Below are 16,107 nucleotides of genomic sequence, written 5' to 3'. Positions count from 1 at the left end.
AATCAAATCAAATGCATGAACTTGGTGTTGGGAGATTTGAAAGACACATGCAATTTACCAATTTGTTTGGAGAGAGTATTGGATGGGTTCTGTTTCATTATTCATTTAAACAAAAACATTTAATTAAAGTGTAAATGTATAATTACTCATCAATAGAAAGCCAAAAATCAGATAGAACCCCGCAAAGCCTACGAAGGATTTATAATCAATCATCAACCTAACAACCAATAAAGAGATGCACATTGATTAACTGACCAAACATATCGAAGCTATCCAAATTTTAAAATATCTAATGATTCATAGATGGGGTTTTGCTTCCATCCTTAACCTGGGAGGAAGGTTAACCGAACAATAGGCTACGTCAATGCAAATTCATCATATATAAGGGCAAGGAATTAAAATACTTTAAAAAATTGTATGCATGAACATAACTTCTTTCTCAACGAACTAAAATGATAGAATCTCTCCTCACAATCTGTCTTAACAGAAATTGGCTGCCACCAGACAGGAAATTAAATAAGCATACACCTAAACCAATTCTATTGGTGTGCCCAAGCAAGCATACCAGTTCAGACTACCAGAAATAATCCAGATATTTCATATTTCATATGGTCTGATCATGGATTGCTACCTTGAAATACTAGCAATACTCCTTACATATTGATCCAGAGATGTATTAAACAGCTCACACCTGCAAAGTAATTATGAGTTTATCAAATCATTGAGTCATAAGAATAAAATAAACTGCCATTCTACTTTCTAAAACATGTCGAATATGAAAAAATTAGAAAGAAAGAAAAAAAAAAAAAAAAAAAAAGTGCTACCAACAATATCACAAGACTTTTAGGTGTCTAAGGAGCATCATGAGGTCAGAAAAACAAAAAAGTAAAAATAAACTTGAAAGAACCTCAGTCTAGGTACTCAGCCAGATTAATGATGCATTACATGTCATTTGCAGGATTTTTTTTCCAATGGAAAGTCTCTAAACAATTGATTCATAATAACAATACTTCCTAAATCTTTTAATTGCTCTAGTGCCAATGTACCTGACATGCTCAACAAATTGACAATTATAAATGCATCATTATCACGGACGTTGGATGGGTGTTGGTAAAAAGAGACATATCAAAATCCATAATATATATTTCAATCTCCACTAAAAACAATTTACCAAGTTACCTAATTGGAGCTCCTGGTGTATACAGAGGATTCTTGACAACATATTCAACATATAAATTGTAAATGTACTTTAGGGATTGTCGTAGATCACCAGTCCTAGGATGAGTGATCAATATAAGCTGCATCGAAGAGAATGTGCGATGATGATAACATAAAATTTAAAGAGCACAAAGCTTAAAGAAATATGTGGACAAAATTCCATGATATGAATCATTAGCAACAAAACTACTACTAAAATGTCAAGTGGTTATCCTGATGCTATTACAACAAACTAAATAGTCCAAATTAATTTATTCATGCAAGGTGGCAACTTTTTCTCAACTCTTCCCAATCAAACCCAAAACAATAAAGTTTGAGATAAAAAGCGCTGGCTATTCACCAAATTTATTTTGGTCTTTCTGGATTTCTGCCAATTTAATTTAATTTCCAGCAATTAGCAGACCACAAAGCAAATTCTGAATCACATCCTTAATGTTCAACCTAAGACTTGAAGATTTACCAGCCAAAAAAACAATTCCAAAATATGCAGATATGTTAAAGATTAAGCAGATTCCTATGTATCCCCATTGTAGAAATCAATTATTTATTCTAAGGAATTAAATTAGATACCAAAATTCTTCGTCTAATTTCCTTGAACTTCTTTAAGGCAAAGCATCATTTATAAAGCTAACTGAATCCATATGGCAGTTTGGTAATCCAAAAATTTGGGCTGGGCAGGTTCAACGCCAACACTGGATGTCCCCTTATCTGATGATAAATATTTGATCTGTTCTAGTCTATGGGAAGCTAGTGCAAATCTGATTTTTATCCATATATGTTCATATCCCAATTGTTTGATTCCCATGAAAATATTATGGTAAAACTCAATGAAAGCCTTGCTTGTTTGAAAGAAAAGACAGTGAAATGTAAAGCCAACTTTAATAGTTGTACAATGCATTACTAGGAATATCGTGTAAGCAGATAGCCAAGAACACTGGTATTGGAGAACCCTTCCTCTAAAGCAACTGACTTTTTAACAATTTCAAGCCCAACTCAAATATTAAAATTTCTTCAGACACCATCTCAACCAATATCAAGCCCCAAATCTGTTTCAACTACAAAAGCACAACAGTAAATCCCACATAATTGAGATCTTCAATTGAAGGTTTGAAGCACATTATCATATCAAAAAATTAATCAACAGTTAAGCACATCCTATGATTCAATAATAAAAAATAGATATATTTCTTTCTGATAAAAAGTAATAAATACCAGATATATTACAACTAACCTTTAGACCAGATGGACTTTCCATAAAACTAAGTTTGTATGTATTAGTACGAAAACTGTGAAACGAACAACCTTGTCCAGGTAATTGAGGCACCCCCAGGTTTCCCCTCTCTGCACTGAAAATAATAACAATAATAATAATGATGATGATGATAATGATGAAGTAAATTATACCAATATCATACAAAGAATCCATAAATTATAAAGTCCATGATGTTTTCAATAATTAGCTTCGAGGTATAAGATAAAACCAATATAGCACTCATCTATCATCCTAAGTATATGAACATTTATCAATCTAAACAGAAAATTAAACTTAGAAGCAGAAAATTATAAATTGGTAGATTAAGAGACATGTAAATGATACATATTTACCATTTCATTGGAAACAGAAACAAATACCTTGTGGGATCCATTTTGGCCGTCAATGATTTGAGAGAGAAGAGGAGACCGAACATGAGCTTATGATCTTGTTGGGCGTTGAGTGTGCGAAGAGGGCGATTCCATTCCCTGTAAAGCAAGCACACACCGTTCCTATTAAACACGTACATCATGTGAGCATTGTTGCCGGAGGTCGTCGGCACTGGCGGTGATGGACTGATCTCTGCGCTTCCAAAGAACTGCATTTTGCCTGTTCGATAAATTTCTTCAGAAGTCCGCTAAATAATATCTCAAATGGTGATTTCGCTTGAACCAGATCACATAAGAGATTGATAAATTGAAATTTCAGAATAATTGAAAGTCTAATTTATATCAGAACAGAGATCGATGCTTACCGAAACCGAAATTTGAGTCTACTTTGAGTGGTGATTAGGTTTGAGATCACTCAAATTATCAACAAGTGATTGGGGTTTAGAGATCGTGGGTGAAGATTGGGGATTAAATGGTCTCAAATTCAGCTACTTTGTGGAAATTATTAGGGAATGCTAAGAAGGTTGTCTTTAATTACGACTGTTTATTGATTTAGCCGGTGACGCTTCGAAGGAGGGGATTTCAGAAAATTTACAGAAGTAGATAAAATCAACCGTGATTTTACTGTTGTACCCTTGCGGCCACTCTCGGTTTTAATGCTGTCTTACACTTATTTTTTTTTTTTAAGTTAATTGGTTGTATTTAAAAGTGTCTTATACGAATTTAAAAAAAAAAAAAAAGCTATTCTATGGCTTATTAAATATTTAAATTTCTTTCCTAAATTCTTTTTGAATTTATTTAAAGCGTTAAAATTATAAAAATAATTTTTTTTCTATTTTGTAGTTTTGACTCGATCTATTCTTTATATCGAAACATGTTTAAATAAATTAATAATAGAAAAAAATTACATCTTTCTAATCAAATGATTAACAAAATTTTCATAAAAGATGTATTTTCATAAATTCTAGTTTAAAAAACTCTTCTTTTATAAGCTTTATTCAAATGAGTTGCATAAGAAACAAACCCTAATTATATTTAAAAACACTTGCCATGTATGACAATAAAAAAGCCCATAGGATAAATTACTTGCAATAAAATTTAGAAAAGCTTTAGGTTAGGTATGATCAAGAGTGTGTTTGGTAGGGGTTTTCAAACGTGGTTAACCGAACTGGTTAACTGTTTTTTCTTAATCAAACTGGTTTTTCGGTTCAAGAAAATTCCTGAACCTAAACCGAATCGGTTTAGGAGAAAAACCGGTTAACCGGTTTTGAACCAGTTTTCCCTTTTTTTGGGATAAAACTTATTTTTTTTCATAGATTAAATTGTAAACATAAACAATACATATCCAAAATAAAAATTAAACATTCATACATATCATTGACCACTACAAACAATACATTAAAAATTGATACAAATAAAAGTTTGAAATGAAAGAAAAATAAAATTTCATAATAAAACAACAAAATAACTAAATAAGTCCCAATGGAAAACAACAAAATAACTAAATATGTCCCAATGGAAAACAAAAAAAGAAATTGTGTAAATACAACTCCACAAGTGGAAAGCGGAAACCAACATTAAGTCAATACAAGTAGATCTCCCAATTTCTGCCCAAATAAAAATTAATGTTAGAAGTTTATAAAAATTAAATCATATTTTTTTCATTGCCTGTAATAACAAAACTGTTAAAGAAATCAAACCTCAATTAAATGCTGCAAAACCTTCAACTGATCATGGATGCTACCTGAAATACTAGGCAATACTCCTTACATATTGATCCAGAGATGTATTAAACAGCTCACACCTGCAAGTAATTAGTTTATTATCATTCATTGAATCATAAGAATAAAATAAACTGCCATTCTACTTTCTAAAACATGTCTGAATATGAAAAATTAGAAAGAAAGAAAAAAAAAAAAAAAAAAAAAGTGCTACCAACAATATCACAAGACTTTTAGGTGTCTAAGAGCATCAGGAGTCAGAAAACAAAAAAGTCTAAAAATAAACTTGAAAGAACCTCAGTCTAGCGTACTCAGCCAGATTAATGATGCATTACATGTCATTTGCAGGATTTTTTTTCCCAATGGAAATCTCTAAACAATTGATTCATAATAACAATACTTCCTAAATCTTTTTAATTGCTCTAGCTGCCAATGTACTTGACATGCTCAACAAATTGACAATTATAAATGCATCATTATCAGGGAGTTGATGGGTGTTGGTAAAAAGAGACATATCAAAATCCATAATATATTTCAATCTCCACTAAAAACAATTTACCAAGTTCCTAATTGGAGCTCCTGTGTATACAGAGGATTCTTGCACCACATTCAACATATAATGTAAATTACTTTAGGGATTGTCGTAGATCACCAGTCCTGGATAGGTGATCAATATAAGCTGCATCGAAGAGAATGTGCATGATGTAACATAAATTTAAAGAGCACAAAGCTTAAGAAATATGTGGACAAAATTCCTGATATGAATCATTAGCAACAAAACTACTACTAAAATGTCAAGTGGTTATCCTGATGCTATTACAACAAACTAAATAGTTCCAAATTAATTTATTCATGCAAGGTGGCACTTTTTTCTCAACTCTTCCCAATCAAACCCAAAACAATAAAGTTTGAGATAAAAAGCGCTGGCTATTCACCAAATTTATTTTGGTCTTTCTGGATTTCTGCCAATTTAATTTAATTTCCAGCAATTAGCAGACCACAAAGCAAATTCTGAATCACATCCTTAATGTTCAACCTAAGACTTGAAGATTTCCAGCCAAAAAACAATTCCAAAATATGCAGATATGTTAAAGATTAAGCAGATTCCTATGTATCCCCATTGTAGAAATCAATTATTTATTCTAAGGAATTAATTAGATACCAAAATTCTTCGTCTAATTTCCTTGAACTTCTTTAAGGCAAAGCATCATTTATAAAGCTGACTGAATCCATAGGCAGTTTGGTAATCCAAAAATTTGCTGGGCAGGTTCAACGCCACACTGGATGTCCCCTTATCTGATGATAAATATTTGATCTGTTCTATCTATGGGAAGCTAGTCAAATCTGATTTTTATCCATAATTTTCATATCCCAATTGTTTGATTCCCATGAAAATATTATGGTACAACTCAATGAAAGCCTGCTTGTTTGAAAGAAAAGACAGTGAAATGTAAAGCCCCACATGCAAACTTGGGAAGTCCGCGGAGTTAAATTTCCTCCCAAAAAATGTCATTATGTTTTGACGTTTGGACAAAATTATTTGAGAATTGCTAGGCTTACAAAGACAAATACAAAGAGACATACAAAGACAATTACTACCCTTAATCTTCATAATTTCTCTCTCTCTCTCTCTCTCTTTTTCCATTCTTTCTTTGTTTTTTTCTTCTCTCTCATGTCACTTTGTAACTCTCTTTGTATAAGTCTTTGTAAAGATAACATTTTTCAAATTATTTAAACCAAAAGGTTGCTTTTCTTACCTCCCAGTCAAACTAAAGAGAAAATATTGACATATATATATATATAATCCAATAATAAGTTAGACATAACATTTAGTAAGGATAAGTACGTAATTTGGTAATTGATTTGATAGTATTTGAATTTCTTTTATTATTTCAAAAATATTTATAAGTCACCAAAAAATAAAATAAAAGTAATATTAAAATATCAATAATTAGAAAACAAATTTAATTAAAAAAAATAAAAATTCGGAAAGTCCCTCAATTGATACTATCCAAAAAAAACCTTATAATTTATCAAGACATTTAAAGTGTTTAGCATTATTAATACAGTAGTACGCTCCAACCCCAGTGGTTTTGGCACTTTTTATCGAACAAATTTGGAGGAAGAGCGCTCCAATTCTAACACTACTTAAAACTTCTTATTGAGAGACTTGAAATCAAATCAAATGCATGAACTTGGTGTTGGGAGATTTGAAAGACACATGCAATTTTACCAATTTGTTTGGAGAGAAAGTATTGGATGGGTTATGTTTCATTATTCATTTAAACAAAAACATTTAATTAAAGGTGTAAATGTATAATTACTCATCAAATAGAAAGACCAAAAATCAGATAGAACCCATGCCAACTGCCTACGAAGGATTTATAATCAATCATCAACCTCAACAACCAAATAAAGAGATGCAATTGATTAACTGACCAAACATATCGAAGCTATCCAAATTTTAAAATATCTAATGATTCATAGATGGGGTTTTGCTTCCATCCTTGTAACCTGGGATGGAAGTTTAACCGAACAATAGGCTACGTCAATGCAAATTCATCATATATAAGGGCAAGGAATTAAAATACTTTAAAAAATTGTATGCATGAACATAACTTCTTTCTCAACGACTAAAAATGATAGAATCTCTCCTCACAATCTGTCTTAACAGAAATTGGCTGCCACCAGACAGGAAATTAAATAAGCATACACCTAAACCAATTCTATTGGTGTGCCCAAGCAAGCATACCAGTTCAGACTACCAGACAATAATCCAGATTTATTTCATATTTCATATGGTCCTGATCNCACAAAGTTAGCATCATTTTATGAGTAAATGACTTTTTCCTTCCCAAAAAGTTTCAAAATACCACTTTTCTATCCAAGGTTTATATTTCGTTACTACCCAAAGCCAATTCTAGCCTATTTCGACAGCAAAAATTCTATCCATCACGACCATTTAAACCTCCGGTCTCCTCTTTACAAAACCCCTTTCACTCCGACACTTGATTTCTCACCGATTGCCGGTTACCACAAAGCTAAGGTTTCCTATTCTTAACCGATTTTCGGTTGATTCCAGCGGCAAATATTGAATCGATCACCATCATTCGATCTAGCAGCCTCCACTCTACAAAACCCTCTTACCTCGGTTCCTAATAACTCATTGAACGTCGGCTGAGAAAGTAAAGTGTATTTTGGGTATTAACGGGATATAAACTTTGGGTGGGAAAGTGGTATTTAGAAACTTTTTTGGTGAGAAAGTGTCATATAGGCAAAACTTGGGTGGGAAAAAGTCGTTCACTCTCATTTCATTTAGTCAAGTTTACATCATGTGATTGAACTACACAAGTTGGAGAAAATAAATGATGTGTAACAAAATTGTCAACTAGCTAATGAATGCGGTTGAATATGATGTGGAACCCATAGTGATTTCTAATGAATTAAAATATAACCAATCTAACAACTATTATGACAATTAATAACTAAACACCTACTTNGAGACATTCAGCATGCCTACTATGCAATGTTATTGCCCAATTAACATTACTTGCGTAGGGAATTCTTCGATGATCTGATCTTCTGAAGATCCGTGTCATCCAAACATTTCACATGCAATATTAATTATAATATAAATGAAGCAATAAATCAACATGTGAAATAAGAACACTTTCTTTTATTCATAATACATTTACAAGATATAATGTCCTTAAACCGACAACACGATTGGTTCCTAGGGCATACACTAACACACGTGTAGCCTAAATCCAATCTTTTGTATAAATAAGAGCCTCCACCGTCTTAGAAGTGAGGGAGCTACAAAATGGATCTAATACACAACCCCCAGTGCTAAACACTGACTCAGATGCAACAGTAGAAACCGGCATAGCCAACACCTCTCTTGCTATCGAAGAGAGAATTGGATATCTATTTGAATTGACTTTCCACCAACTCAAGATATCAAACATTTTGTCCTTGTGACGCTACTCACATTGATCCTCTAAATATTTATCCATCTCAGATTTGGTCACCATAACTTCCTGTCCAGCCATTGCCTTATCATACATACAATACATTAATTCTTCAAGATCAACATTTACATCTTCAACATTAACCTAACTTGCTTGTTGAGATTGTTGACTAGATTGTCCACTTGGAGAAGTATAAATGAGCTTGTATTGGTCAAATAAAGAGTACAAAGTCGTATGCACTTTTGTCTTCAAAAGTTTAGCATTAACATCATCATATGAATTACTAATAACCTAATTCACATATCCTAACTTGAATCTAGGATCCAACACCACTACAATGAATAACATTAAGTTGATGTTATCAATATTTGACCAATATTTATCATGTTTTCCCTTCATTCTCCTAGCCATAATACTTAAGCCAACATCATTACTTCTACACCATGTTGAAATCTGCATTCCAATGGCAAATATCTCACACATGTATGCATTGTTGGTAACAAAAAGTGAGCCCGACACATGTAGAGTAGCATCATAAAAAACTTTTAAAAAAGGTAACAAGTAATGGGCATACTCCTAATCACTAGGCATAGGCAAACCCCTTGACTTTTCCCCTCTAGTAAGTTCATCTCTATACTTAATGTCTTAGATTTCCAACAACTCAAATGCTTTCTGAAATTTTAAAGCCACATCTAACATTAATTACGTAGAGTTCCACCATGTTTCTACATCAAGAACCAAAAGATTTTTTTGTTCAATCTTTTCTTGCTCTACACACTCCTTAAACCTTTGTAATCTTGCTGGAGAAGACCTCACATATCTCATTACAGAGCAAATGCTACAAATAGAGTCCTCCATGTCTTTTACCCCTCTTTTACAGTGAGACTCAATATATGTGCACAACACCTCATGTGCAGAAAGTCACCATTCAAAACTACCCTTCTAACTTTAACCAATTCTAGAGATATTTCATTCCAACATCAAAACATGCATATCAACGTAACGTGAAAACCTTAAAATACACCAATCAAACAAACACCTCTCAATTGCCTTACATCAATAAACCATTGTGACTAGCAATTGGACAAAAGTTTAGATCTTTTTGTGAATTTCCAATCATCATCAATGAAGTGAGCCTCAAACACATATAGTTAGGTTTTGGCAAGATGTCCATGTATCCGTGGTAAGACTTACTCTCTGACTAAACTTACTAAAAAGGCTTCAACTTATTCTCTTCTCAACATAAATATTAAAACATCTCTACGCCACAGTAATACGAGAGGGAACTGAAATAGAGGTTGTGCATCCTTCACATATCGCACGCCCTCTGCTCTACATGCCTAAAGGGCAACTCATCAACAATGACTTCTAGCTAGAGACCGTCTAAGCCTATGGATTGAATTTCCAAGTTGTAAGTGAAGATGTGTGGAGGTGGCAGCAGTACCGCTTGATTGGTCATGTGAATGTGTTCTTTGAAAAACTAAGATCCTTTGTTTTGTATCCATCACATTCAATGGTACTTTTTACATCGACTTAAGTGATTCCGTAGACAACTGGTATCACTTTTACTTAGACATGCAAGCACATTCCCACAATGATCACATGTTGATGTCCTACATCTATACTCACAAGGATTTAAAAAGTGATCCCACATGTCAAAAGTATTCTTTGAGTATTAGAAAACTTACACGTTTGGGGACTCGTGGGTCGTGGTTGTGGATCAGGATCCGTAGAAGGTTGTGGGGCTACAATGATTTTGGAGTTGGATTCTTACTAGTTAGTGTCTCAGGACTCTTATTAGATTAAAATGGTCAACGACCATGGGATTGGATTTGGACATCTGCAACATCAACAAAGAAGAAATATTGAAAATGATTAAAACTAAAGACAACATAATAAATAATAAACAAATAAACAATCCAATCAAAGTATCTTACAACCCTCTTATCTCTACTTAAAAAAAATGTAACTTATTTATTCATTATGTAGATCAAAGAACATGCCTATAACTAAAAAAATGAATTGAGTTTTCCCCCAAAACCAAAAACCAAGTTCCTGAATAAATCATCATATCTTTGGGCAGAAAATTAAGAATAATAAAGTAAGCATCGAAACTAAATAAAAGCCGCATTGTTCAAGAAGCAAACATCCGAAACTAAATAAAACACAATCCAACCCACATCAAATTCAGCTGGTAGAAATAAACAACACACAAGTGAACTTAACTAGATTAGCAATTCAAAGAACAAGCCTACAAGTCTAAGATTGCAAGAAACAAAGCATAAAATAGGCAACGTCAACATGTAAGAAAAAGTCCACATTCTACAGATACCGAATCTACAAACAACCCTACAAATTTAACTTAGTTGAAGCAAACATTATAAAGTTTCTTAATTTTTTCTTGGAAATAATTATGAAAAAACAATAAAATACTGAAGTTATACCATAAAGATGAGATCTTATCACACATTCATATCATCAACCACTGAAAGAGTGAAAGTTGAGATAGAGTTGCTCTGATACCTGATTGTTGTGTGTGTCTCTGTGAGTGATTAAGTGTGACGAATCTAGAGAGAACTCAAAGAAGCGAAGCTAAAGAAGATCAAGGCTTTTCCTCGCTGCCGGAAAACTACAGAGAAGAAATGACTTGTTCTGCTGCTAGAAGAAGACAGAAAGCTACGCCTGCCGAAGAAAATTATGAAACTGGTAGAGTGGAAGAAGACGACGAATCTACTAGAGAAGATGATGAGCTGCCGGAGTTAGAAGAAGACGACAAAGCTTGGAGCTGGAAGAAACGACGAAGTTGCCGAAGCCTGGAAGAGATGACGAAGCTGCCGTGATGCGATGACGTGGGAGAGTTTTGGAAATTGAGAGTGAGAAGGGATATCAGAATTTGGTTGGGATTTAGGTTGAGTGAATTTAGGGATTTTGTTAGATTATTATTATTTTTATTTATATATCATTGTAAACGTTTCAAAAAACCGGTTTCGGTTAACCTTTTTATTTTTTCCCGAACCGGTAACCAAACCGTTTTTTCGGTTAACCAGTTTTTCAGTTCGGTTCGTTTTTGCATTTTTTTGAACACCCTAGTGTTTGGATTGTTGTAGCTTAAAAAATAATCATTTATTTTTAACCTAACAATAAAAGTGTTTAATAAACAATTTTTAAAACTAATTAAATTTGAATTATAAATAATCACATTTATAAATGATTTCAAATCAGATTATTTACAAAGCTGGCTTTGTATGTAAATTACATATATACCCTTGTATAAGTATTTTATTTACTTTAAATAATTTTTTTAAATGATTGAAAATGGTAGCGACAACAATGGACTCAACACCACGGTTTGATTTCGTTGACCTTCACACATTATGGCTCCTCACGGGCAGTTTAACAAGAATTCAAATCTAATTACCAAATTCACAAAGTTAGCATCATTTTTAGATAAATGACTTTTTCCTTCCCAAAAAGTTTCAAAATACCACTTTTCTTTCCAAGGTTTATATTTCGTTACTACCCAAAGCTAATTCTAGCCTATTTCGACAGCAAAAATTCTATCCATCACGGCTATTTAACCTCCGTCTCCTCTTTAAAACCCCTTTCACTCCGACACTTGATTTCTCACCGATTGCCGGTTACCACAAAGCTAAGGTTTCCTATTCTTAACTGATTTTCGGTTGATTCCAGCGCAAATATTGAATCGATCACCATCATTCGATCTAGCAGCCTCCACTCTACAACCTCTTACCTCGGTTCCTAATAACTCATTGAACGTCGGCTGAGAAAGTAAAGTGTATTTTGGATATTAACGGAATAAAACTTTGGTGGGAAGTGTTATTTAGAAACTTTTTTGGTGAGAAAGTGTCATTAGGCAACCTTGGGTGGGAAAAAGTCGTTCACTCTCATTTCATTTAGTCAAGTTTACATCATGTGATTGAACTACACAAGTTGGAGAAAATAAATGATGTGTAACAAAATTGTCAACTGCTAATGAATGCGGTTGAATATGATGTGGAACCCATAGTGATTTCTAATGATTAAAATATAACCAATCTAACAACTATTATGACAATTAAAACTAAACACCTACTTGATTAATGAAAAGAAAACACATAGATTCAGTTTTAAGATTAATTCATACCTGGGTATCAATCTTCTTGAATGATCTTCTTGAATGAACCTTTCTCTTTGCTTCGAGTATGCAATTCAAAAGTAAAACAAGAGATTGAGAGAATGATTTTTTCACAAATTGAAATATTTTGATTTTTCTTCAAATAAAAGGTACATAAGCTTCTCTTTATATAGAGAAGTCTGGATTTCAAATCAATTAGTCCGTAAACCAAAACAAAAAAAAAAGTCTAATCAACACACACTAAAGGTACTAACTATAAACAAAGACTAATAAACTAATAAGAAATAGCACCTATCTCAAAGAAATGACACTGGGTTCCACATGTCTCCCACGTGTCTTACAAAGATATAATTATTACATTACACGTTTTATATATCAAAATATATTTATTACAAACGACAATACACAACATCCAATGCTTTTTTTAATCTAGTCGTTGAATTTTGTCTAAAAATCTGGATGTCCACACTTATCTTTCGCTTGTTTGATAACGTCAGCGCATTTTAGTGTTGGACATTTTCAGTTGTCCAAATTCCATCCTCTAGATTTTATCAATTTTTGAAGTTATCACTTCTAAAAGATCAATAAAATCCTTTAGAGTTTCATCTTCTTGAGATTTTTGGTCGTGGGCTAAGCCCAACCTCAAAAGATCCATAGACCTTGCCATTAAAGCCTCCTTTGATAAATGGGCTAAATCAAACCCTTCTAGTAGCGTTCTTAACTGGGCTTGGTTATGTTTGAAGAGTATATCCTGGATTGTCGCATACTTTTCTGGTAAAACTACCACTATCCCATTATGGATATGGACAGTAGCATTTGCTTTAACAAGCTCCTTCAGCTTGGATTTAACCAGTAGCAATTTTGCAATATACAACCTGGTCCAATCTTCCTCTTCTTTCCTTTGAATTTCTTCTAGCGCGTAAGATCCCATTCTTACCTCGTTATCTAACATAATTCGGTACCACGGTTCTCCTACAAGAAATTCCCATATCTGTACAGGTTGAACATTATAGTTCTCTTGCAATGAGGAAGTAATCATGCAAGTGGAAGTGTCGACCTTTCTATTCAATACACAGAGCGTTTGTTTAACTGCGTCTGGCATATTTGGGTCCACCATCGCTTCCTGTACATCAATTTCCATTGTATCAATCCATCCTCTATTTAAAAAGTTTTTGCAATAACATTTTCTAAAGATTTTCCATGGAAGATACAATTCCATAAATTCGCCAAGTCAGTTTTTCTTAATTTCACTATTAAATCATTTAAATTCTCGAGTTTGAGATTTATCATGTCAAACAAATGACATTTTCTCATTACCTCGATTTTTTTGAATTCCTGCTTCATAAAGTAGAGCAGTTCCTCTAAACTCCTTGTCTTCATAAAACATTTTATCAGATTCCAGCCAAGCTAACCTTCTTGCTAGTTTCTCTAAACACCGCTGCAATTGTACTTCCCCTTGACTTGTCGCCAATGCGATTCTAATTTGGGTTTCCAAATCCTCCTAGAGTGTTTGACTAGCCGAAGTTAATCTTAAGCCTTCTGGAAAGTTAAACCTCTCATGTGGAATCACCACGCTTGCAGTGCTAGAGGATGAATCCGCGGAAGTTTTTGTCTTTGGCAGTGGACAATAAGCCCGTTCATGTCCTTCCTGTTTACAAGACCAGCAAACCATTGCTTTCTTCTGAGTTTTCTGCTTTTCCTTCTTAGGAGTAACCTCCTTTTCAGAAGTAATTTCCTTTGTAGAAGTATCCTTCAAGCGTTAAAACTTTGGGTTTCTTCTTTCCGAAGTATCAGAGTCATAGCCTCAACTCTTTCCTTCTTTAACCTGTTGTGCTATAGTAACCTGCTTAGGAGTAGAGATCACCTGCTTATCCGCAAATTTTTCCTTTTTAGCAATAACCCTTAGAGCCGAAGTTATATTCAAGGGATAATTCCTTCTCAAGTGTCCTCATTGTTTACACTTAGAACATGAGAAGTGATTTTCAGTTTCCTTCTTGTCTGCCATCATCCTGTAATTCTTCAGAGAAATGTCTGGACAAAAGTCAGCAACAAAGTTAGATTTACCAGAAATATACTCAAATTTGATTCTATAATTTGCAAACCAAATTTGCCATCTGATTAGTCTAGCTTTGTCATCCTTTAAAGGCAGTTTCATAAAAGTTTTTAAATATTTAGAGTCTGTCCTTAAAGTAAATTCCTGACTGATTACGAAAAATTGAAATCGGTCAATACATTCTTTCGCTGGTAAAACTTCCTTTTCATGAACAAGATAGTTTTTCTCAGCAGGAGAGAATTTTCCTGATGCATATCGAACAATCCATCCAATATTATCAGTACCCTTAGCCTTAAGCACACCTCCCCAGTATAAGTGGGACGCATCGCTCTCTATAATAAGCGCATCCTCACCTTTCGGGAGTTTTAAAGGTTTTAATTGCTTTGTCAAGGCTTTGGTCCACTTAACACAGTTAGTATCTTCAAGTGTCCAAACCCAGGGCATTTTATCACTAACCTTAAGCATCAAGCCATTGATTACATTAGCGAGATTAGGAACATACTCGCTCATATAATTGGCTAATCCAAGAAATTGCTGTAACATGTGCTTGTCTTCCAGCACATCTAGGAATTCCAGCAACTTCTTCGAGATATGTTCTTAGAGTTGAATACCTCTTTCACCTATCTCAACGCCTAAGTACTTCACCTTGTTCTTAAAACCATTCTACCTTTCTTTCACATAGAATCATTCAATTATCAAGGAACCTTTTGATCACCAATCTAAGATGACTTACATGTTCTTCTTTGGTCTTACTAAAAACTAGAACATCATCAATATAGACTACACAAAAGTTAAATAAGTCTCCAAAGACTTTATCCATTTTCCTCTGGAATATTGATGGTGCCTGTTTTAGCCCAAAAGGCAGAACCATCCATTCAAGCAATCCTTTCAGATAGGTGAAAGTCGTTAAAGGAATGCTTGACTCCTCCATTCTGATCTGCTAGAAACCTGACTTTAGATCAAATTTTGAGAAGATTTTTCCAAATCTAGCTTTATTCAAACAAGCTGATTTGTTTGGTCTCTTATAGGCGTCATCAATAGTTTTATCATTCAATTGCCTATAATCGATAACAATCCACACATTTCCTCTTTCCCGCTCAACTCTATTCATAACCACAAATGCCGGCGAAGAGTGTGGGCTTTCACTAGCGTGTATGAGTTGCTTTTCCAGCAATTCCGGTATTTGCTTGCTAAATTCCTCCTCTGCATCAAGAGTATAAGGATAGGATTTAGTAGTTATCGTATCATCATCCTTCCTTAATTTAAGCGAAGCATATATACCGTTCATTTCTCATAGCTTTAACGGTTGATCATCAAAACATGGAGAATGTTCCTCTTTAAAGGATTTTACAAGTTCCTTAATCCTTA

General features: G+C 33.6%; 1 protein-coding gene across 1 annotated transcript; it reads right to left on the bottom strand.

The window, feature by feature from the left end:
- Positions 1 to 440: 440 nt before the first annotated feature.
- Positions 441 to 3,442, bottom strand: LOC116142974 (trafficking protein particle complex subunit 1). Its single transcript, XM_031428389.1, has 5 exons — positions 3,225 to 3,442; positions 2,851 to 3,079; positions 2,450 to 2,564; positions 1,180 to 1,298; positions 441 to 691 (listed from the first exon to the last, which is right to left on the bottom strand). The coding sequence occupies exons 2-5, from the start codon at positions 3,072 to 3,074 to the stop codon at positions 628 to 630; spliced, it is 522 nt and encodes a 173-aa protein (XP_031284249.1). The 5' UTR covers positions 3,075 to 3,079; positions 3,225 to 3,442; the 3' UTR covers positions 441 to 627.
- Positions 3,443 to 16,107: the final 12,665 nt, after the last annotated feature.

The sequence above is a fragment of the Pistacia vera genome, unplaced genomic scaffold (genome assembly GCF_008641045.1).
Source record: "Pistacia vera cultivar Batoury unplaced genomic scaffold, PisVer_v2 Contig423, whole genome shotgun sequence".
In the NCBI taxonomy this organism is placed as follows: domain Eukaryota; kingdom Viridiplantae; phylum Streptophyta; class Magnoliopsida; order Sapindales; family Anacardiaceae; genus Pistacia; species Pistacia vera.
The sequence above is the reverse complement of the archived record's forward strand: the minus strand, read 5'-3'. Positions and strand labels throughout refer to the sequence as shown.

What these genes read in the sequence shown, in the direction of transcription:
- LOC116142974 (XM_031428389.1), bottom strand. Translation starts at nt 3,074, where the DNA reads ATGCAGTTCTTTGGAAGCGCAGAGATCAGTCCATCACCGCCAGTGCCG. An exon ending in GCCAAAATGGATCCCACAAG is followed by an intron (nt 2,565 to 2,850) that starts GTATTTGTTTCT and finishes TATTATTTTCAG; the next exon opens with TGCAGAGAGGGGAAACCTGG. An exon ending in AAAGTCCATCTGGTCTAAAG is followed by an intron (nt 1,299 to 2,449) that starts GTTAGTTGTAAT and finishes TCTTCGATGCAG; the next exon opens with CTTATATTGATCACTCATCC.